The sequence below is a fragment of the Micromys minutus genome (genome assembly GCF_963924665.1).
Source record: "Micromys minutus genome assembly, chromosome: X".
Lineage (NCBI taxonomy): Eukaryota > Metazoa > Chordata > Mammalia > Rodentia > Muridae > Micromys > Micromys minutus.
In genome coordinates, this window is record NC_137970.1 from 1,200,356 (window position 1) to 1,223,040 (window position 22,685).

Consider the following 22,685-nt stretch of genomic DNA (forward strand, 5'->3'; position numbering starts at 1 on the left):
CAGCATGTGCATGTAATCCCAATATCAGGGGAGTAGAGAAAGGCAGAGCTCCTGATCTTGTTGGCCAGATCCAGCAAGAGTACCAATCTCAAAAATTAAGTAGAGAGCCAGTGAATAAATGCACCTACCACAAAAGGCTTAGCAACCTGAGCTGAAACCTAGGAACCCACCTAAAGTTGGAAGGAGGAATTTGATTCCACAAAGTTATCTTATAAAGTCCATATTGCATGTCACGATGCTGCTTCTCCCCTCCCTCACACACTGAAAAGTAAGTAAAGATTAAACAATGTCTGTGGATCCCAAAACCACTTATCTCAGGTAAGTTTGTGGCATCTTCAGTAATACTCAGTGAAGCTGCCAGCACACTGCTGTCAATGCAACTGGGTAGTTGCCTCCTTTTGATAGTGATGGAAACATTTTGAAACTTGGCTGTTTTGTGATATGGCTTCAACTAGTATGTGATCACTTTGTTCCTCTCTCATATTCCCTTTCAAAAAGGACACTGAGACAGGAAATTGATCTTTCAGGCCATAATAAAGCCAAACTCACTGTGGCAGCAGGTCACAGTCTACCTGAAAGAACATTCAGGATGTCTATGTATTTCCTTTTTCAGATCAAGAAATGATGTTCAGGGAGAGATGGTGAATATATTTTATACCATACTGTTATACCAACTAGTGAGTTTAACCAGTTCAAATACTGCTCTGGACTAATAAATAAAGGACTATTGTATTGACATAATATTTTACTTCAGTTTTAGGTTGCAGTGGGATGACATAAATTAATAAATCTCTCTCTTTTAACACACACACACACACACACACACACACACACACACACACACACACCTTTATAACAAATACATGCGTGGATCAGTGGTTAAGAATACATACTGCTCTTGCACAGAACCTGAGTGTGGTTCCTAGCACCCATGCTAGGTGACTCTCAAGGCCAGGGGAATCTGACACTCTTTTTTGTACTCTCTCATGCACATACCTACAGGCAGTCACCTATACATAAAAAATTAAAAAAAAAATTTTTAATCCATTTGATTGTGCCTTGTCTGTTTTTAAATAAAACCAAACAATGATTTTAGGTACAAAAAATTCTTCAGTGACTTTAGAAGAGTCATATGTCAGCAAATAGCATTTGGCACTGCTCTGAGACACACTTCCCCCCTCCACTATGATAGGCTTTTAGTATTCTCTTCTATAAACACTTTAATGACTTTATTATTTAGATAGACTTGAGCACACCAACTTTACATTCACTACGCTTCAACTACAAATGCTAGTGTCAAAATCTGTTCAGTCTACATCTGTTTTCTGCCTCCTGCTGTATTCATACATTCAAAATGAATGTACTGCTGTTTCAACTATCTTTCAATTTTTATACCCCTGTGACAAAATACATTTCATATGTGTAGTTGAAATAATATAGATGAACACAGAAATGAGAATGAATTAGTCTCAATTGTTAAAAAACAAGTACATAAAGAATAATGTAAGGATCTTTGGAGTTTTGGCAAACTGCCTGCACTTAAACAATGGGGTTTGTCTGTTTAGATGTAAAATCTCAAGGCTTCTCTGGATAACATTTGTATAGGTACACTTCTTACCTTCCTTGACTACTGACATCTTGGTGGTGTAATGAGGATTAAATGAGCCAGCAGGGGTAAATTACTTAGTTGTGGTGAGCACCTGCTAGGCTGGACACTAACAATGATTACTTTGAGTGTCTTATGATATGAGAATATTGTGTCAAGATAAACAGTTCATTATACCTATAATTTTGTATCTGTGGATTCAATTTGAAGCTCTTAAGGTTGTTTCTATGCACGTTTCTAGGCATAAAAAATGCCATGCTAGGAGACTTTTTCCCTAATTAAATATCAATTCTCAAGGGAATTGATCACATTTTATATTTTCATTCCTTAGATAAATTATTTTATAAATATTTCTCTTTTTGAAAGCTTACTTTGGGTGCTATAGACATTTCCTTTAGTGCCCCTTTGGGCTGAGGAATACATATGCATATTCATTGAGGTAGCCTAGTGTAGAGGTTAAGTTTTATTATTTGTATTTCAACTCACTTTTTCTACAGATAGGAACAGAAAAAAAAGAAAGATGAAGGTAGATAGGTTTGTTCATTTACTTTTTTGCTGTGGTACTAGGGGCAGAACCCAAAACCTTATGCTTGAAAAACAGTGGCCCCCCATTTTTTGCCTTAAATCTGTTTTGAATCCAGGATTAATGTTTTTATCATCTCGGTATTTGTGCTAATTTGTGGTTAAAAACTAATGTTTTATGATCAAGGACACTAAGAAATAGGTTGTTCATTTATCACTGTTTTCCTCCCAGTATTAACCACTAATTTTTTCTTCTTCACTTTAACTCACACTTACTGCCCCCCCCCCCGTTTCTTCCTCCCACAACCCTTTTCCCCTTTTCCCTTCCCTTCTCCTCTAAGCAGGTGGGGACCCCCTGGATATTACCCCCCACCCTAGCACTTCTAGACTCTGAGAGGCTAGGTGCTTCCTCTCTCACTGAACCACATGAAGACCAAGCGACACATCTGCTACCTATGAGCTGGGAGGCCTAGGTTCAGGCTGTGTATGTTCTTTAGTTGGTGATTGAGATTCTGAGAGCCCCAAGGGTCCAGGTTTGTTGGTCTTCCTGTGGAGTTACTGTCCCCTTTGTGTCCTGAACTCCTTCTTCCTATTCTCCAAGCTCCATTCTTTTGTTTGTCTGTGGGTGTCTGGATCTGTCTGAGTCAGAAACACTGACATTTTTTAAAGGAAATTTATTTTTTTAAAGTTTATTTAAGATGAAAAAGCATAAAACTTAACTTCTGGAAGATTTTTATCTCTTTATCCAGTGTCTTGACTTATTCATCTGATAGCTAAAAGTTCTTACTGCACTTACATTCAGGTAGTTTTCAAGCCAGGTTTCACTATACAGCTCTGGCTGGCCTGTAAAATAATTAAAAATATATGCTTTTTTGTGGTGTGTATGTGTGTGTATGTGTGTGCGTGTGCATGTGCGTGTGCGTGTGCGTGTGTGTGTGTGTGTGTGTGTGTGTGTGTGTGGCAAGCACACTCATGTATTCATGCACACACTAGCTCTTGTAAATCCTGATTATCTGTTTCCATCTTGTCAGCTCTGAGAATAAAATTCAGTTCTGTAGAATGCTGGGCAGCAAGTCCCTTTACCTGGCGATCCATTGAGGCAGCCCCTTGAAAATTTTATTATCGTTGTTCTAAAAAAGATTTGTGGGGCCGGAGACATTAGTAACTATGAGTGTTTGCAGTCAAACTTTAGGACCTAAGTTTTGATCCCAAGCAGCCATGTAAAAGGTAGCCATGGTTGCATGTACCTGTAGACTCAGCTGTGGGATAATGGAGATAGGAAGCTTGCCAGAGGTTTCTGCCCAACTCCCACCAGTTAAACTTCAGATGGTCAACGACTTTGTGAAATATCCTGTTCCAAGAAGAGTGAGCTCAGAAAGTGTTGAAGCAGGATTTCTGGACTCCTCCTTTGGCCTGTCCACATACATGCAAAGCCCCTGAACACACTGTGTGTACATATCATGCACAGTGATTTTTGTCTTTTCATAGTTTTAATGCTACATTTGATTTAGTGGAGTAATTTTTACTATTTGGTGTTCCGTCCTGAATTTAGACAAATATATAAGGTATGTATAACAATTCTAAAATTCCTTCTGCTTCATTGTCATTCTTCTCATTCTTAATCAATTGGGCCCAGAGCTCTTCATCTCTGTTTCTCTAATTTTGCTTTTTCCTCAACTGGGCTTTAAATAAGCACAGAAGGCAGCAATGGGAGAGTTAACTTTATAAGGTATGCATAAAGCATTCTGCTCTGTACTTAATAAAGTATGTTTCATAGCAACGCAGATAGATGAGCACTTCTCCATATACGTAAAACTTCGTATACGTAAAACTTCCTTTTAGGTAGGAACTATCTATCATAAATTTCTAACACTGAATATATGAAGGGATTTTCATAGAGTCCAAATTGGACTTCTGGGCTCCAAGGCCAGGGTGTTAATTGTTGTATTAGCCAGGTGGAGTGGAGAGCCTGAGGTCAGGATAGGTGTCCTTGAACATGTAAATGAAGAGTGGATAATCACCGTGTGTTATTGTTTGGGCTGATTTTTATCTTTAATGGGTGATTCAGAGTCCTGATTAATATTTAGAGCAGTGACTGCTGGCCTCCAACCTGCTCATTATCTTCACAACTTGAAATAAAATACTTGATTTCCACCCAACACAGCAGTTATGGGAAGTCTTACACTTATTATTTCAAGACAAGTCTTGACCTTTCAATCTCTACCTCAAACAAGAAAAAAATGCTGTAGATGTAGAAGAACTCATTTTCATGACTGAAAATGCAATTTAGAATCCCAGAAAAGCACATTTACATGGTGCAAAGGAGGGTGTTTTATGAACCATGATGAGAGAATAGAAAGTGAGTTTTGTGTTAGGTTCTTAGCTTCTGAGCACTTGAGGCGATTTTTCCATTTGATGCCTTTTATATAAAGACCATTTGAACGCCCTTCATATACTTGTTAAATCCTCCTAACTTAGACTTTCATATGAAGGAATGACTTGAGAGACATGATGGTTCCCAGCCATTATTTTATTTGAAACACTAAGAGTCAATAACACAATAATGAATAACCATTTGTCCTATACATCTCTCTATGCATTAGATTTTGCTGTATACATATGTATTACCCTCAGAGCCCTCTTTGTGTGCTGTATGTGATCATAAACATGCATAACCATTCTTTATCCTTTATCATTTAAAAGAAAAGAGGCACCACAACACAAGCATTAACATCTCACTATACAAGTCTTTACTATAAATCACATGCCCACAAATCAAGGACATAAGAATGCACAAGTCTACTACTTAGCAATGTCATGTTTTTCCTTATTTATCAGTTGATGTGTAACTGGTAGTGCTTGCTACCATTTACACAATTTAACTGCATTTAGTAGTTTATCCAACAAAATCCAAAATGAAAATTCTCTTTTGGTCTAGAGTATTCTTTACATTAGTTATTTTTCCAGATCCAATCTAGACTTTACACACACACATTCTCTCTCTCTCTCTCTCTCTCTCTCTCTCTCTCTCTCTCTCTCTCTTTCTCTCTCTCTAATGTATATTCATATATATTACATACACACATACATATATATATATATATATATATATATATATATATATATATATATATATATAATACAGTTATATATTCATGTTCTAGGTTTTTCTTCCACATCACAATTAACCTTTAAGTTTTTTCTTGTTTTGTTTTATTTGAGTTTCCTATTAGAAAGTAAGTGCTGTGATACCTTGAGACTGTGGCCATCTTTAACCATATTTGGTGTTAGTATCTATGATGCCCCGGTATAGTCCAAATATTCTCTTAGTGGTGGCATGATATGAGTTTCTGATTGTAACATTGTGTGTGTGAATGCATTACCTAGTTTTCTTATATGAAGAAGTATTTTTATGTTTCTACCCCCTTACTTTCTTGGGCATTAATGTGAATATACAAATGATGTTGAACTAATTTTGGATATTTTTACTATAGCATTATTTTAAAAGGCATAGAAACAATCCTTTCTCCTCATGGTGGTGTAAATGTGTTCTTTGGTGAACAAGAGTAAGTTGATGCAGAGAAACACATAACTGAAACGGAGTGCTAATGGGGATTGAGAAGGTCCACCACCCATTTTCTACTCTCACGTATGTGTTGACCTATGCCTATCAGTCTGCTCAACTTATGTATGTCATAGTATCTAATGCTCTGAAGAACATGTATTGGCAAAAAATGTAGGAAGGTGATCAGAAGATATAAGTATGCATTCATCACAGTGTTTTGCAGAACACACATGCATGCCAAATCACTATCAATATTCTTTTCTATAGACAAGTGAAGAATTCAATATAAAATTAAGTACCTCTACATTTCTTTAAGAAGGAATTTCTTAGCTATGACAGCTTAGGGCTTTCAAACTATGGAATCAAAGGTTTCAAAAGAATTTTGGAGATCAACCTCCATCTACCCACAGGACATAACTTTTGTCCTCCCTTTTTACTACTACTTTAAGCATCCATCTTTTATTATTAAAATAGTAATCTTGAGCTATGTCTTTAGCCTCTTCAGGGCTGTCCTTTTTCTGTAACATAATGTTAAAACAGATTATCTTAAGAGTTACTTATCCCCGGGTTTCTTTGATTATATGCTAAGTGTTCCAAAGGCAGGAAGGAAAATAGATTACTGTACTTACTTCAAAGCTTGGGCATTAGCAGCAAAGTCTTACCTGATCTAGGTAATAACTCTTGCAGGAAATCTGTAGGGCAAAGGAGCCAGTCTTGTACCCAGAATGTGGCCTTTTACATGAAAACAGATGGTTCTCTGAAGAGCAGTAGCACACACTAAGAGCAAAACATGAAAAACCATCACGTGTAGGACCTCAGATAAATGATCCCTTGTGTTCCTACACTAGTTTCCTCAGCAGCTCAAAGGCAAAACACAAGTATCTGTGTCTAGGAGGAAGAAACTTTCACTTTCCGTTTTATACACTACGCACAGGTTTTGTGTAGTTTCATAGAGGGATTTTTTTTTTTCATCACTCATTTGATTTTCATAAAAATGGTTGGGAAGAAGAGTCATTAATATTCTTTACAACATGTGCTTGTTCTGCCTTTTATGTTCAGTGCTAGCATAGACTTTGCTCTTATGTAAAATATTCCACTGATGCCCTTGGTAGATGTAGAGGTTGCTGGAGACATTGCAATAACAGCTCGGGGAGCAGTCAGAACTGCTTGTTCTATACTGTCTGACCCTGCCTGACCACTCTGAAGTTTGAAATCCTTGTGTATAGCCTGTTCAATCCAATTTTGTAAAGCTTTCTCAATAGTATGGCTTTGAAAAATCAGGACCACGGAAGTTGAGCTGTTCATGTCATTGTCTGTGCACAGTGGCAGCGATGTTGAAATGATTATTTGGATTTATGAAAAGAACATCTTCCTAGGGAAAATAGCAAATGGAGTTGCCAGGAAGAGCAGGCTTTTAAAAGTATGTAGTTTGTCCCCAATGTTGTCTCTAAATGTGTTCTTTTCTTTGAATAAGAATTCTATCACCATACATGCATTCAGTATTGGTATGTTTAGTTATTGTCATTATTTGAACCTCTATTCATGCATACACATATATGTCCAAAGAACAAATGTACATACATAATTGTACAAGCTCATCTGTCCTGTCTGACTCAACATAATTATTTTCCACGATTAAATTAATTTCTGCTACTTTTCCCACTGCTAACACATGGCATAGAGTTCCTGTTGGTGAAGCAAGTCAGGGTCTAGAGTTTTAGCAGGTTTCCATGCAACTCGTGTTCTGATGAATTTTATTTGTCAGTGATTTTCATTCTCTCTATGCACAATATGTAAGCCAATATAGCATTTCTCTCCCAGGCAACAGCCAAGCACACCCATTACAGCTCCCTGGTTTCTGTCTTACAAAAGACAGCTGCTCCCCTGTAGGGCTCCCAGGAAAGTCTGCTGTTGATTTCTTAATTCTGACACGGGAATAGTGACTGTCAGCCGTGATTCTTATGATACATTAGGTCCAAATAATTGTAATTCTTTGTTGTGAGAGGTTGGCCTGAGTATCATGGGATGTTTCAAAGATGCTGGCTTCTGTCTACTGGATGTTGGTAGAGCCTCTTTCCATATTCATGCAGTAACTAATAAAGCCTGCAAACCTTGTCACGTGTCATTTGAGATATACTCTCAGTCTTTGTTGAGAGCCACTGAGCTAGAGTCCCTCTTACTCCCCTGTGAAGATTTTCCTAAAACTCTCCATGTGAATTCTGTGTGCTCTGTTTTAAGTTAGATTATTTTAAACATATGTACAAAGTCTATAGATAGTCTATAACCTTTTTTTAAGACACCATGACAGCTAATCTGGCAGAGAGACATTTGTTTGGTGCTTTGAGTTAGGGTTTCATGTAGCCCAGTCTGGCTCACTTTGTAGCGGAAATTGGCCATGAACTGCTGATTCTCTTGCCTCTACCTCCCCAAAGCTGGTACCAAGATGTATACACAGCTGGTATTTGTGCTAACTGATTTAAAAGGAAACTTGGGGCACTTTGAGAACAGTCATATATTGTTTTCTCCAGCTTAGATTACCTTTGTAACTTGCATATTTTGTGCATTGGGCCACTTTTACTGTTGTTAGCCTCATTATAAATTTATTCGGCTCTTACAAGCCTTCCTTTTGAAAATAATGACCACGCTGAAATTAATTTCTACCAACAATAAAGTCTACAAAAATGTTTATAGAAGGCCTGTGAAGCACAGTTACTGCCTTTGGGTAACTTTTAATTTAGAGAAAAATAATGGATGAGCAGACTCGTCTTGATTCTAGGTTTGTAGCTCTGTCGTGTGAGAACAAGTAGATACAGACTCTTATATAACGTTATCTTCTTAGTATGGATTACTTTTATTTGTTAAGTATCAACATGATTCTCATAGACCTCAGAGTAGAAATGCTGGTCATCCTCCCTTAAAATAAGGTGTGTGGTTTGTTGTTGTTGTTTGGTATCTGAGGTTTGTGACTTGCTGAGAAACCTTTCAGTTGCAGTTGATCTGTACCTATGAAATGATGATGTAATCCAGAGAGAAACATGAGTATTCCATTTGAACTCCAGTTCCCAGTTGGTCTTTTGATAACTTAGCAAGTCATTATCTCCAAATTTGCCATTTAATTCTGCTATATTTTTTATATTGGTAGTTAAGTCCTTTGGTGAGAAACTCCAAATATCAGGATGTTGTTCTGCCCTTTTGCTTACTTAAATTTGTATAAAACGTGACATTGGTATAAAATCACTCTCCAGCATGCTGTGAAGAATAACACTTCCTGAGTGCTGGTACTGCAGGTGTATTCCACTGCATCCAGTCTCATGTGTTGCCAGGGACTGAACCAAGGCTTCATATATACTATACAAGCCCTTCACCATGCTATATTCTTAAATCTCCCCTTTCCCCCCTGAATATTGTGATAGATTAGGACAAAGAGATACGGAAAAGCAAGATACTTCTTATCATAGTGGAAGGAACTGGGATACCTTTACTTATGCATGTGCTATGGATGAGGACAAAAACAGAGGTATTGCCAAAACAAAAGTAAAAAGAAAACAATGCTATCCATCAATGAAGAGCCAAGGCATAAAGCCCCTTTTGTGTAGTTGACTTGAAAGCAGCATTAAAGGTTGGAGCTAAAGTCATCTTGATATGAACAAAGTAAAATGTCTGAGATTTTATGTATATAAAGAATTTATATAAATTATTTAAATCCATTGCCCGACATCATGTTTTTAGAATACCTCATCAATTTAGCACTGTTCATACTCATGCATCCATATATCATCTCTCTCTCCATATATATATGTATATACATGTGTATATATGTATATACATGCATGTATATATGTACATGTATATACATGTATGTATGTGTGTGTGTGTGCACGCATGTATGTGTATCTTGAAAATGATCAGAAGGAAGTGTCAGATAGATTTTCACTCTAATTCTGTTATATCTTTGTAGAAACCCGACCTCATTTTTAATTTCGTCTTTTTTCCTGCCAGACAATGTAGAGGGAACAGACCATGGGAATACAGAGTAGTTTTGTCATCAAAATGAACGATAGAAACAGAATCAGAATGTGAAACTCCATAGCTTATCGTCAGTGCTGTCAGTTGGCATTGGTGAGCTTTAAAAGAGCCAAAATGATGGCTCTTGTGTCTTAAAAGCTAGGAAGAAAGTTGAGAATTTCCAACCTTTAAGCACTAGAGAATCTCTAGTATTTTGAAAGAGAACAGTCTATGGCTTCCCTTGGTAATTCACACTAATGCTTTAACAACTTTCAGCATCAGGAAATTCTTCCGTGTGAGTTACAGCCTAAAATCTTCATGCTGCTTAAGCCTGTTTCTTCTTGTTCAGTCCCCAGTGGAGGGATAGAACAGCTGGTCACAAGGCCCTATGCAAGAGCCATTAACATAATTGAAAACTGTTATTTCATTGCCCTTTCAGCCAGTCTTTCTTGGCTGTTCTTTCCCTTTCTCTCTGTTTTCATGGCTAAATAATCACATGTCTCTTATGCTATTCTTAGGTCTTTCAAACCTCTTAATTATTGTTCCGTCTTTATGTCATATCTCCTCTAAGTTCTGGGTTAGGTGTAGTCACCAAAATTAGACACTTTTGTTTGTAATTTAATATATTAATTCAGAAAGAGTTTCATACAATGTATTTTGATCATTTCATACAATGTATTTGATCCCCAAATTCTAAGATCTATCCCTCATCTCTCCAATAGTTCTCAACTTACTTTCCTTGCTTTTTCTGTCACTGGCCTAGAACTCACTTTAGAGACCAGGTTGGCCTCGGATTAACTATTACTGGATTTAAAGTGATCAATAACCTCACTGAGCCTCTTTAAAAGTACCTCTGCCAGGTCCATTTTGTACTGCCATTGGAGTTGAATCCTTAAAACTGATTGGTTCCCTTGGAAGCCACCAACTTTTTAGCGAATTTTTAAATATAATATATTGTCATTATAAATTTTCTTCCCTCATCATTTCTTGATCCTTCCCACCCACCCAATTCTATCTTCTTTCTCTCTCTCTTTAGAAAACAAATAGGCACAAGAGAAATACACACACACACACACACACACACACACACACACACACACACACACGGGAGGGGGGTAGGGAGGGAGGAAGGGAGGGAGAGAGAGAGAGAACCCATAAAACACAGAATCAAGAACATAATATACAAACAAAAAATCAGTAAGATAAAGAATGCTCAAGCAATGCAAAATAAGACAAAAAGTATTCAAATATAATATTGAGTTTATTTCACACTGGCCATCTACTGCTGGGAACGGAGTCTACAGTTAATTTTTCCTTTTTGCAAGCAATTGAAAATTGGAGATAGCTTTGAGTTAGGTATGGGGCTTGTACTGATCTACCCTTTCAGAGCTGGTACATCATCTGCCTTAGAGCTCCGTAGATGCTATGCATGTGACCACAGTTCCTGTGAGGTCATGTGTGTGCCAGTCCCTTTGTGTTTTGGAGACACTGTTTCTTCAGTGTCTTCCATCCCCACTGACTCTTCCAATCTATAGATTTGTCTTCTACAAACTTTGTTGAGCTCTGAGGGAAGATATTTAATAGAGACATCCCATTTTGTTCCAGGCTTCTCATTCTCTGCACATTAACCAGTTGTGAGTTGCTGTATTTGTTCCTGTCTACCATAGGAGGAAGCTTTTTTGATGATGTCTGGACAAGACACTGATCTATGAAAATGACAGAATATCATTGAGAGTTATTTTATTGCAAAGTTTTTTTAGCTAGCATAACAGTAATGTTTTTCCCATAGGTCCATAGCCTATCTCCTCTCAGGATTTTGGTCATGGACATGAGCATCATTTCATGAACTGAGCATTAAAACCAATGAGATAGTGGTTGGTTACTTCCACAAGCTTTGTGCCACTGTTACATTTGCAAACCTTGCCTGCAGGTCACCTGTAGATCGGAGGGCTTGCAGCTAGGTTTGTTTTACCTTTCTTCGCAGACAGTGTACAGAGTCTGTACCAGCACCGTGAACGTTATTCAGTAGGGATAAAAGCTCTACTTAGACATCATTTTGACATTTTTGTATTCAGTGTGTTGTGTAGATGTTATCCTCAGTAATAGGACCTCACCATCAATTCATGAAGAGCAACCAATAGCCTTGGCAGAAGCCTGAGTTGTTCAGGGGGTATCCACAACATCCCTTTGAACAATACCTCAATTAGTATAACCTTTTGTGGCACTGGGATTTTCACTTGCTGGTCAAAAATGTTGAGTTGGGGTTTTAACTCTTCCATTACATGGTGATTCATATTTCTTTCATTCACATATATATAAGAAGCTTCTACAGTAGTGGGTTTCAAAATGACTACTCAACTAACCCTTAGTGTTAGTTGGCCCTCTCAATAATCCGTCTCTTTATACCCTCATATTCCACATCCCTTCCCATTTAATGATCCCACTTCAGTCTCACACCTGTATCTCCATAATTATCTATTTTTCCTTCTTTAAAAGATCCTCTCCTACCCCCTAGTCCCTTACTAGTCCCTTACTCTGTATTTAACCCCTGTAGTTATACAGATTGTAGCACGCTTGTCAAAGTCATAAAAGCTAATATTCATATGTAAGAGAATAAATACATTTGTCTTTTGTGGTATGGTAATCCTACTTTGGATGATTTTTTTTCTAGCATTATCGATTTACCTTTGAATAATTTTTAAATGATATTTTTTAAGATTTTATTTTTCTATTGATTTTATGTATTAGTACACTGTCTTCAGACACAACTAAGGAGGGTATCTGATTCCATTACAGATGGTTGTGAGCCACCATGTAGTTGCTGGGATTTGAACTCAGGACCTCCTGAAGAACAGTCAGTGTTCTTAACCACTCAGCCATCTCTCCAAGTTGCGTAATTTTTAAATAGCTGAATAATATCCTATTTTGTTAATCTTCCACAATTTCATTATCCATTCTTCTTTTGATGGTCATCTAGATTGTACCCAATTTCTGTCTTTTATGATTAGAGCAGCAATGACATAGATGCTCAAGTAACTCTATATCAGGATACAGTATCATTTGGCTACTACTAGTATATGATAAGAGTATGCTTAGTGTAATCTTGATATAGATCTAGTTCTCAGCTTCCTGAAGATCCACCATACTGATTCTCATAGTAGAAGCCACAAACTTTCAATAACTCCTTGGTTTCATGTGGGGGAATAGAAGCCCCTCCCCATTTGTAGAAATTGTTTTCTGTGAAGGAATTAAACTGTCTGAAAGTAATGAGAACATTTCTTCTCACTAGACCTTCCGTATTATCAGTCTTTGTTTCTTACTATTAAATTCACATTATTATCATGGTGATTTCTTCTTTTATGTATTTCAGTTTTCTCCCTTTTTGCATGTGTGTATCTTTTGTGTATATGTATCTATGGGTGGGTAAATGCATGTACTCCTTTACATGTAGAGGTCACAAGGGGGCATTGGATATCCTGATATATTATTATCTTCCATATAACATTAAGCCAGGGTCTCTCACTTAACCTGGAGCTAGGCTGGTGTCCTTCAAGCCCCAGTAATTTTTCTTCTCTCCATAATAGCACCAGAGCATTCTTTTCATATGGATGCCAAGGATATGAACTCTAATCTTTATGCTTATCTAGAAAGTTCTCTTTTCCACTGAACCATCTCCTTAGCCCTTATCTATCTGTCTGTCCGTCTGTCTGTCTTTTATTTACTGGAAATTGAACTCAGGGTATCTTAATTGCTAAGCATGTGTTCTACCAGTTAGCCCTTGGTCCCTCCATTATTTTTTTATGCTTGTTGCTGAGTAATACTCAGATGATTTTTCTTGTTCTTTTATTGGAATTTTACATTACTACTTATACTTTGTATGAAGTATGAATTCTCACCCTGTTGAATGTCTACTAATGTATCATTAATATACCCTTAAAGCATAAGTAGAATTAAGTATATAGGTTTCATATTTTATAAAAAGAAAGAACCAGGATATGTTTGGTAGAGACACAGTATAGTGAGATGGAAGGAGTGCTTTTGTGACCTATCCTGAGGCATCCCTTCGCCCTGAGGTACCAGCCATAGGATGGATATGGTATAGAATAGAATTTATTTAAGGCATGATGGGAGGAGCTGAGGCAGAGATAGATAGATGATAGATATAGATAGATGGATGAATGGATGGATGGATAGATAGATTTAGAAAATATAGAGGTAGAGAGAGAGTAGGGGGGAAGGGGAATGGATAGAGAAGGGACAGAGAGGCTAAGAAAGTAAGATAGTTAGAGAGAGAGGAGGGGACAAAGAGCCCCTTTGATAGTGAGTCAGGCATACCTAGATGTTGCCATGTAACTGTGGGGCGGAGCCTAGAAGGAATGCTAATATTCCTCCATTTTGGTTTAATTTAAAAAAAGGAAAATCTAGAAAGAGGTGATGGTGAAGCAGGAATAGGGTCACTGTGATCTTTAGCTTCTCTGGGAAACCTAAGAAAATGGGTATGGGAACTTTGTTTCAGTCTTAGGAGAGTTGGCTGTTTCCTTGCTGTCCAGGGTCTATGGACCCATCTGTGGGTAGGAAGTAGCAGTTTCAGCAGAAGCGGCATTGTCTGTGATAGTAGATTGGAACAACTGTGGGCTGCGTCTCTTGAGCTGTCCTTGATATAGATTTTGAGTAAATATCTGCAGTTGACATGATGCTGAAACACACACGCACACACACACACAAACACACACACACACATTAGAGGTAGAGAATAAAGTTAACTATATTAAATTTGAGGGGACTTTTTTCTTAGGTTTATATTTGAAACCCTTAAGTCTTGGTGGTTGGGGGTGAGGAATCCCAATCCCAGGCACAGGAGAAAAATCCTACCCTTTGGAATAGGTGACAGGTAAGAACTTAGGTTATTGATTGGCAGGTAGGTGTACTTATCTGGATAGAATATTTGGTCCATGAGAGGTAGATCTGAGTGGGTTTTCTGGTGCTTGTAAGTTTACAAAAGATACAAATATGTTAAATTTTTAAAAGATGAGCTTAGAGAAGACAAAATCCTTTTGTGGAGAAGAAGGAACAAAATGGGCTTTTTTTCTTCTGCCTAGGACACCAAATAGCACAATGAGAAACATTTTTAACTCTACATTACTCAAAAGCTTGACCTTGTGAATATGATAGTTGATCATATAGTTTAACATGAGAAATATGTTGTCTATAGTTAAAATATAGCCAAAGGAAACATATTTATAGCTATGATACCTGTAGTATAGATTTAGCACAAGAAACACTTGAAGGTTATAGGTAAAAGACAATGGAAGGAAACTGAATTTGTTTTTATAAAAGTGTGGCTGTACAGTGAAATGCTTCATTAGCGTTAGGCTAAACTATTGTTTAATCTTGAGACAATGGCAAAGTAAGGAGGAGATATGAAGCTTCTAGTCATGGGAAGCTGAGTTTAGATGAGGAAGTAACAGAAGCTTACATCTGGGCAAGCTTCCATCTGAACTTCTGTATTCTTTATCGTAAAGTCTGTGAACAAGGCAAGGCTGTTTGATAAGAAATCTGAAAGTCTTGGGTAATTAACGAACTTACTAATGAGCTAGAAAGGTGGTGATACCTTGGAGTAAGGAGCTAGAGGCCTGTTTTCTAGCTGTCTGGGAAGAATAAATTATAATTGATGAGTCATATATTAATTAAAATTACAGAGGTTGGTCTATTGCCCACTACCTAAAGTTTCCAGGTCCTTGTGGTCTTCCTCATAACTTGTGCGGAGTCAGTCTGGCCGTCAGGCCCAGAAGATGAAAAGCTTTTTTCCCTGTGGAGTAGGTACATGAGAAGTGAGAAGTAACCCACCTTGAATTAGGCAATGTGAGACATTTTTTACTCATTTTAGTGGATATCTTTTATTTCCATTTTACATCATTTGGCCACAGTGTAGGCCAAGCCCTGGTTATTATGCCACAGTCCAGGTTGAACCTGGTTGCCATGGAGACCATGGGTGGTAAACTGTCAAAGTTTGGGAGGCTTTTTCTATCACAAGCCCAAACCTTTAACATTACATTTAGCAGATTTCTGACAAGGTTGAGAGCCAGTCTATTAAGCCGGTCTGAGTCAGACCACCTGTGTTTGTTCAATTATTTGTTATAGATGTATCTAGCAAATACAGAGAGCACATTTTGACTTAATGGCACTAGCAAAAACAAGGCTAAATATATATTTAAGGTAGAGATCGTTAACTTTTTACAGTTTATAAGTCAATGAAAGCCTTAAGTGCTCAATGACTTTGACAGGTTGCACTCCTTAAGGTATTGAACTGGGGACTGCCCATAACAAAGATGGTGCTGAAGCTGCAGCCAGCCATGTGACTACTCTATCTAAGATGGTGCTGAAGCAGTAACATAGAAAACCTTATCTGCCCACAGCAAAGATGGTGGACAGTTGAAGGACTACCCCCTAGTTAAGATGGGGCTAAGAGTCATGTGTTATACCTTAGAATGGATCTGTAGAAATGTGGCTGTGTAACTTAGAATGGAACAGCAGAAACATGGCAAAGACAAAAAAAATTCTTAAGAATATATGCAGTGAGTGCTGAGCAGCTTGGCAGTGGGCAGTGGTGGTGGGAGCAGGCCTGAGGCTCAACCAAACAGACTATCTGCTAGGGGCGGGACATTGAGCAGTGCCTGAAGCAGTGTTCTTTCTCAGTTCTTTGCTCAGGCTGGAGAGCCAGTGCACCCCAGGTGCTGGGGCTGTGTGCACCACTGAGCACAGATGGATGGGGTTGAATAGGTGGGCTTGGTGGCAGTGGTGGCAGGAGGAATGCTTTAAGGGGAGAGGTAAGGTGCTCATTAGAGGAGGCGGGGTGAGGGGGTGGGGGTAGTGGCATGGGATGCACAGAAGGCAGCAGAAGGTGGTGAATGGGAGTGGAGAGCAAGCAGCAAGGGAATGAGTGGGGAGGGCCTGCGGATGGCTGGATTGCTGGCAGATTGTAAATCTTCTTTAAGCAGCCATGAGAGTTATTGGTTTGTGGATAATGGGGCAAAATTTAGCCTGTAAATTAGACCGGGAGCTATGGAGGCAAAGATGTTCCTTTCTGGGTGAGAGTAGGAGAGGAGCTAGTGATTTGTTCCCATGTCTGGAGGACAAATATGGTACCTAAGGCAGCAGCCAGGCCAGATCACTAGGTTGTCATGCAGTGAATTGGGGGCTGAGCTCTGGGCCAGCTGTGGGGCTCAGAGCCACAGGGAGAACAGTTTACCTAAGCTTAGAATTTTGTTAGCAGCCAGAGAGAACCACTTGCCAGAGAGTGAGAGGGAGGGGTCACACGGGGTGGAGGTTTTTGAATGAAGGGTCAGTGAGAAGGCCAGTCATGACTGGGAAGGCCTCATCCTCTAGGACACCACAGAGTGGCTGTGAGCCTAACAGCCTTCTCTTAGGACCAGGAGATATTTACACTGGCCAGGAGGAAGCAGGAGCTTACCAATTCACCAGTGTTTGAGTGGATAGGTCTAGACAACAATCCAATGGCTGCAAAGTCCATGTGGCAACAGGAGATGTAAACCTGCAAGTTTCTAAACTGGAGTCACTTGGCATCAATATTGTGTTATTAAAAAAGAAAGAGCCAGGATATGTTTGGTAGAGTCACTGCATGGAGAGGTTCAAGGAGGTACCTCTGCAGTCCCATGCTGAGGCATCCCTTCCTCCTAAGGTACCAGCCACATGACTGATATAGTATAGAATAGAGTTTATTTAGAGCATGGGGAGGTAAATTAAGGCAGAGAAAGGAGGAGAGAGGGAGAAAGGCAGAGAGAGACAGAGAGAGAGAGAGAGAGAGAGAGAGAGAGAGAGAGACAGACAGAGAGACAGACAGAGAGAGAGAGAGAGAATACAGGCTAGCAAGGAACAAGTGGAAAGAGGGTGGGCAGGAGTGGGGAAAGAAGGAACACAGTGGGGGAAGAATGTTAAGGAGAGAGGAGGGGACGAACATCCCCTTTGATAGTGAGTCAGGCACACCTGGATATTGCCATGTAACTCTGGGTCAGAGCCTAGAAGGGATGCTAACAGATTAAGCATGAGTAAATTCATACTATAAATAGTAATGAATTAGTAATCCTTTTCAGTTTATTGCTTTTCTATAATGATTTGTCTTCTGGCTAGAAAGGGTTATTTTGCTAAGGTTGGTTTCTAGATCAGTAGAGCCAGAGATTGTTATAGGGCATATTTTGTAGTTGATCATTTTGGCAGTTCTTTTGACAAAGTCTCCCATGACTTTGTGTGATGGAGAAATGTGTGCACCAGACACTAGATGATATTATAGGCAAGAATCATAGTTCAACAACCAGAGAGGACAAAACCACTGGTTATGTTAAACTTGTAGGCTTTTGTAAAGTGTTTAATGTTGGCCCTTGATCTGTGGTCTGTTCAATGCTTTAAGCAGTAATACCTCTCCCTCTCCCTCTTCCTCTTCCTCTCTCTTCCTTCTTTTATTCATCGCTCCCTCCCATCCCCCTCTCACTCTCAATGTACCATGGTCTTTCTATGTAGCCCTGGTTGTTCTACAAGTCACTATGTTGACAAGACTGGCCTCTATCTCACAGTGATCTACCTGCCTCTGCCTTCTGAATGCTGGAGTTAAAGGCATGGGCCACTATGCTTAACTTCAACAGTAACTTTTAAATATGAATAGAGAACACATATTTTGAAATAGGAAAAGCCCGAAGTTCGGAACAATAATAAACTTACTGTCGGGATTTTAAACCAATGAGATATTTGCAATAGGCTTAAGTCAACAGTAAGTTTCTTGACGGATGTGACCAATTAGTGTGAAAGAACTCTAGGTAACAGAAGAGACCAGCATTCACCACAGTGCTCAGCTGAGTGTTAATGTATTGTGGTGCTCATAGACATTGGGAAGGGAAAAATGTTCTGGGCTCACTTTACTGTAAGTTGGAAATTTCTGAGGTCAAATGAAGTTTAACATGGCTGTTCTCTGGTGAAATCCTGATGATGATTCCTTAATTACCTTGACCTTCTTTTCATAAAACGTTTTGCTGAATGTACTGGGAAACACTGACCCAGAGTTGAATTGAGCAGAAACTGTAGTCTAGATCAAATAACAGTGATTCATTACCCCATATATAGCAATAGAGGTATCATTCCCAGCAGAGCATATTTGGAAAATTCTTGTTTGGAAGGACATTGGTAAACTGAGATGTGCCACATGAAGAGGAAATGAAAGGAACAGGGAGCAGTTCTGAAAAACCTTGAAAAGGCTTTTTAATGGTGGTAGCATTATGAAGCCCTGGTTTCTATATAGGCTTCCAGTCAGATGGCTGATGCTGGTAAAGATAACCCCTGCAAACATGCTTCATGCTATATGCCAATCACTGACACAGATGCTGTTCAGTTTGGTGGCTCACATAATCTTGAACTAGCCCTGAGAAACAGGTAATGTTAAAAAATTTTCACTTTAATAACAGAGGAAGGTTAAGGCATACAGATGAAGATATTTTCCCAGGGTTATGTAGGCAGTGAGTATCAAAGCTGGAGTTTGGATTCCAGGGCAGTGAACTTAGAAATTTCTCATCCTTTGCTTGATTGCTGTGATTGCAGCTCAGCATGATTAAACATTTGGCACTGGGGTTCCTTACACAGATGTTCAGGATGCTTTCTCACCTGAGTGATACTTTTCTCACCTGGGTGATACTTAGATCATGGCGTATGCGTGAATACACTGGCACTGACTAAGATTTCCGACTCTGAGCTACAGCACCATGATGTCGTCCTTTGAAAAGAATGAATGATCCTTTTCATCTTTACATTTAATTATTCCTTTTTAAAAAATCCCAGTTTTTCTGTGATGACTTTCACATAGAGGAAAGGGATTGGCACATGGTTTTGATCAGTGAATTGCCTTGATACCATTCTGTAACAAGGAAACCCAAGGCTAAGTAGCTAATTATTTTGGTATTACATTTGACATTAGGAGTAAGTAAAGACTGGAGCACTGCTGCTGTGGTCAGAGTTATAAGGGAAATGGTGCCTTTGTCCAGCTTTAGTTGTCATTCTGTCATTCTGTGACTACCTCCTTTATTAGCAAAGTGTGTAATGACAGAGGCAGGGTGGGATGGAACTTTACTTATTAGGTTAAGAATGCCATGTCATTGATTCAATTTAAAATGGTCTTAGAGTAAGTAGTGCAATACCAAATGAAGAACTCAGCTATGGAGATAGTGGTTCAGTGGTTCAAAGTATGTTCAGAAATTAGGGAAAAAAACTGAGCACATAAGACATCAAAAGTAAGTGAAAATTAGGTAGATTAGTTTTTTAAATATAATAAGATAAAACAAAAAGTATCACATTGAAGTTGGACAAGACAAAGCAATAGAAGGCAAAGAGCCTAAGAGAAGGCACAAGAATCAACGAACCATTGTTCACACACTTATGAATTCCATAAAGAATACTAAACTGGATATGGAGCAGATCCATGACAGTCCTAAGCGTCCTGCTTCAGGCTGGCAGATTAGTTTTGGATGATGTTTGAACTGTTAGAAAATAATATCCCACAATGAAAACATCTTCAGGAACCACATAGAAGCTTTATAACTGACTTTAAAACTGACCAGATAGAGTATCTAGACATCAAGAAATCTGATGAGCATTGCTAAGGTTCTAGATCAGTAAAGCTGACATAATGTTTGCAAGATGGTAGGGCCCATTTCCAGTACTGCAAATAAATTCACAATAGTTAAAAATTTAAAGATTTTAAAAAGGAAATTTTGAAAATTTGGGCGTTGTTATGGCTGGGTAGTTAAGAAAACTTGCTATTCTTGCTGAGTAACCCGGTTCAGTTCCCAGCACTGCCACGGTGGCTAACAACTGTCCACAAATCCTCTTCCGAGAGGCTTCTACATGCATGATGTGCATATACATATACCCGGACATTCAGATATACTCATAAAATAAATAACTATATTTTCAAAGATTTAAAACCTTATAGCAAACTAGATTGATAAGGATATATGAATATTTCCCCAGATAATAGGGCAGAAGAAATTATTAGGAATGGAAGTTTACAAATGAAGGATTATAAAGGGGGGATTCCAGGGATGACCTGACCAGTACATTACAGAATGTGGGCACCAGACACTTAGATTGTGGCATAACCAGTAGTAAATTAAAGAAGGAATGCAGAAGAGGTGTTATTTGTTAAAAGCACTGAGAAGGTTCTAGAGCTGATTGAAGAAACCACTTGAAAAGGACAATGACACTCATAGGAATGGCAATCTTGTTAATAGTAGCAACACAGAAACTGAGACAAAAGTCGAATAACACTTTAAATGCTAAAACAAAATGAGAAAAATATTGCCTGAAATGGCCTATATAAAATTTTATATCTACTAAATTCTGCTATCAAGAGTTTGGCTTTAAAAGGAGATATTTTGATACAAAATCTGGGAAATCCATGGCCAGCAGACATCTTTTAAAAGAAAATTGTAAAAGATATACTTCAGATAGAACTGACTTCACTTGGATGACTGAGATTAATGAGGCTATAAAGAGAAAAAGCCACTACTTGAAATCAGTCTATCTAATGATATAGAAAAGTACAATTATGTAAGGCTATAAACACAAGGTATGATTAAAATGCATAACTATAATAACAGCCAATGGGCTAATGTAGCTTGAGGATGCTGAGATGATTGTGCTGTCTTTGTTTTTCTTTTACATTTCAAATGTTATCCCCTTTTCCCCCACTCCCATCCCCCTTATACCCTTCCACTTGTTTCCTTGAAGGTGCTCCCTCTCCCAACCACCCTCCCACCTCAGCACCTTGGCATTCCCCTACACTGGGAAAATGAGCCTTCCCTGGACCAAAGGCCTGTCCTCCCATTGATGTCAGATGATTTGAATCACATATATGAAATTGGGACTTTGAAAGAGAAATGTATCGAAACAGTGTAGCACAATGACAGAATCCAGAGTGTAGGATGGACTAGTGAAAGCCTTGCCCTCAGTTAGTAGTATAGCTGCTGAGAAGCTACTTTTCTACTACCACAATCTGTATTTGTTCTCCCATCTGTAAATATGAAACGTTGGAAATGGAATTCCTTGGAGGGAAAAAAGAAAGCTTCCTTGAGGTGTTAACCCCTTTCTTTTAAATTGTAATCAGTATACACTTTGCACTTAACTTTCAGCTACGTTTGAATATCTGTCCAAAAAAAATTAGAGGTAAAATGAGTCTCATTCCGCTGTGTATGTTTGCTTTATCTTCAAAACTATTTCCTAGTTTGGTTTGGTTGTCATTTAGTAGCTAGACAGAGTAATAATAACAATTTACCAGAGAGGTTGGCTCTTATAGATAAGGGTCTTAGAAGGTAGGGGATAAAGCTACAGAGACCCTTGCTGGGAAATGCGATTCTTGCTATTCTTTCCTTCTGATTTATTATCTAAATAAATTAATACTGTCTTACTCTCTCACCCTCTCTTTTTGCATACTATCACTGCATTTCTCTTCTCTTTATGTCTTCCCAGGCCAATAATAAACCTGAGATTGAAGCCGCTCTCTTCCTTGACTGGATGCGCCTGGAACCCCAGTCTATGGTGTGGCTGCCCGTCTTGCATAGAGTGGCTGCTGCCGAAACTGCCAAGCATCAGGCCAAGTGTAACATCTGTAAGGAGTGTCCAATCATTGGATTCAGGTATTAGGATTCAACATAATCCCTTCATTGTCTCTCAGTTTGCCTTGACCTGGTTTTTTGTCTTCCATGTCATTTGCTGTGAGTTTGCTCCTTTCTCAAGGGAGCTTGATCCGAGCTGTCAAGTCCCCAGATCGCAGGCTTATTTCTCATTAGACCTGACTCATTAGGCAGATGCCTCTTTCCACCTTCACTCTTCAGCTCCTCACCGTCACAATTTTGGTTGGACAAGACTGAGTACCTGTCTCCACAGAGATACTCGTTTTTCAAGGGCATCCAGATGAACTGTACCATCTCC

At 38.7% G+C, this 22,685-nt stretch overlaps 1 protein-coding gene across 5 annotated transcripts in view; it reads left to right on the plus strand.

Annotated features, from left to right (window-relative positions):
• Positions 1-22,685, plus strand: part of DMD (dystrophin) — a 1,259,848-nt gene that overhangs the window by 1,166,312 nt on the left and 70,851 nt on the right. For all 5 annotated transcript variants that reach the window (XM_080910294.1, XM_080910293.1, XM_080910296.1 and 2 more), the window contains one exon: positions 22,224-22,390. In XM_080910294.1, the coding sequence (XP_080766420.1) occupies positions 22,224-22,390 (167 nt within the window). The remainder of the gene's footprint in view (positions 1-22,223; positions 22,391-22,685) is intronic.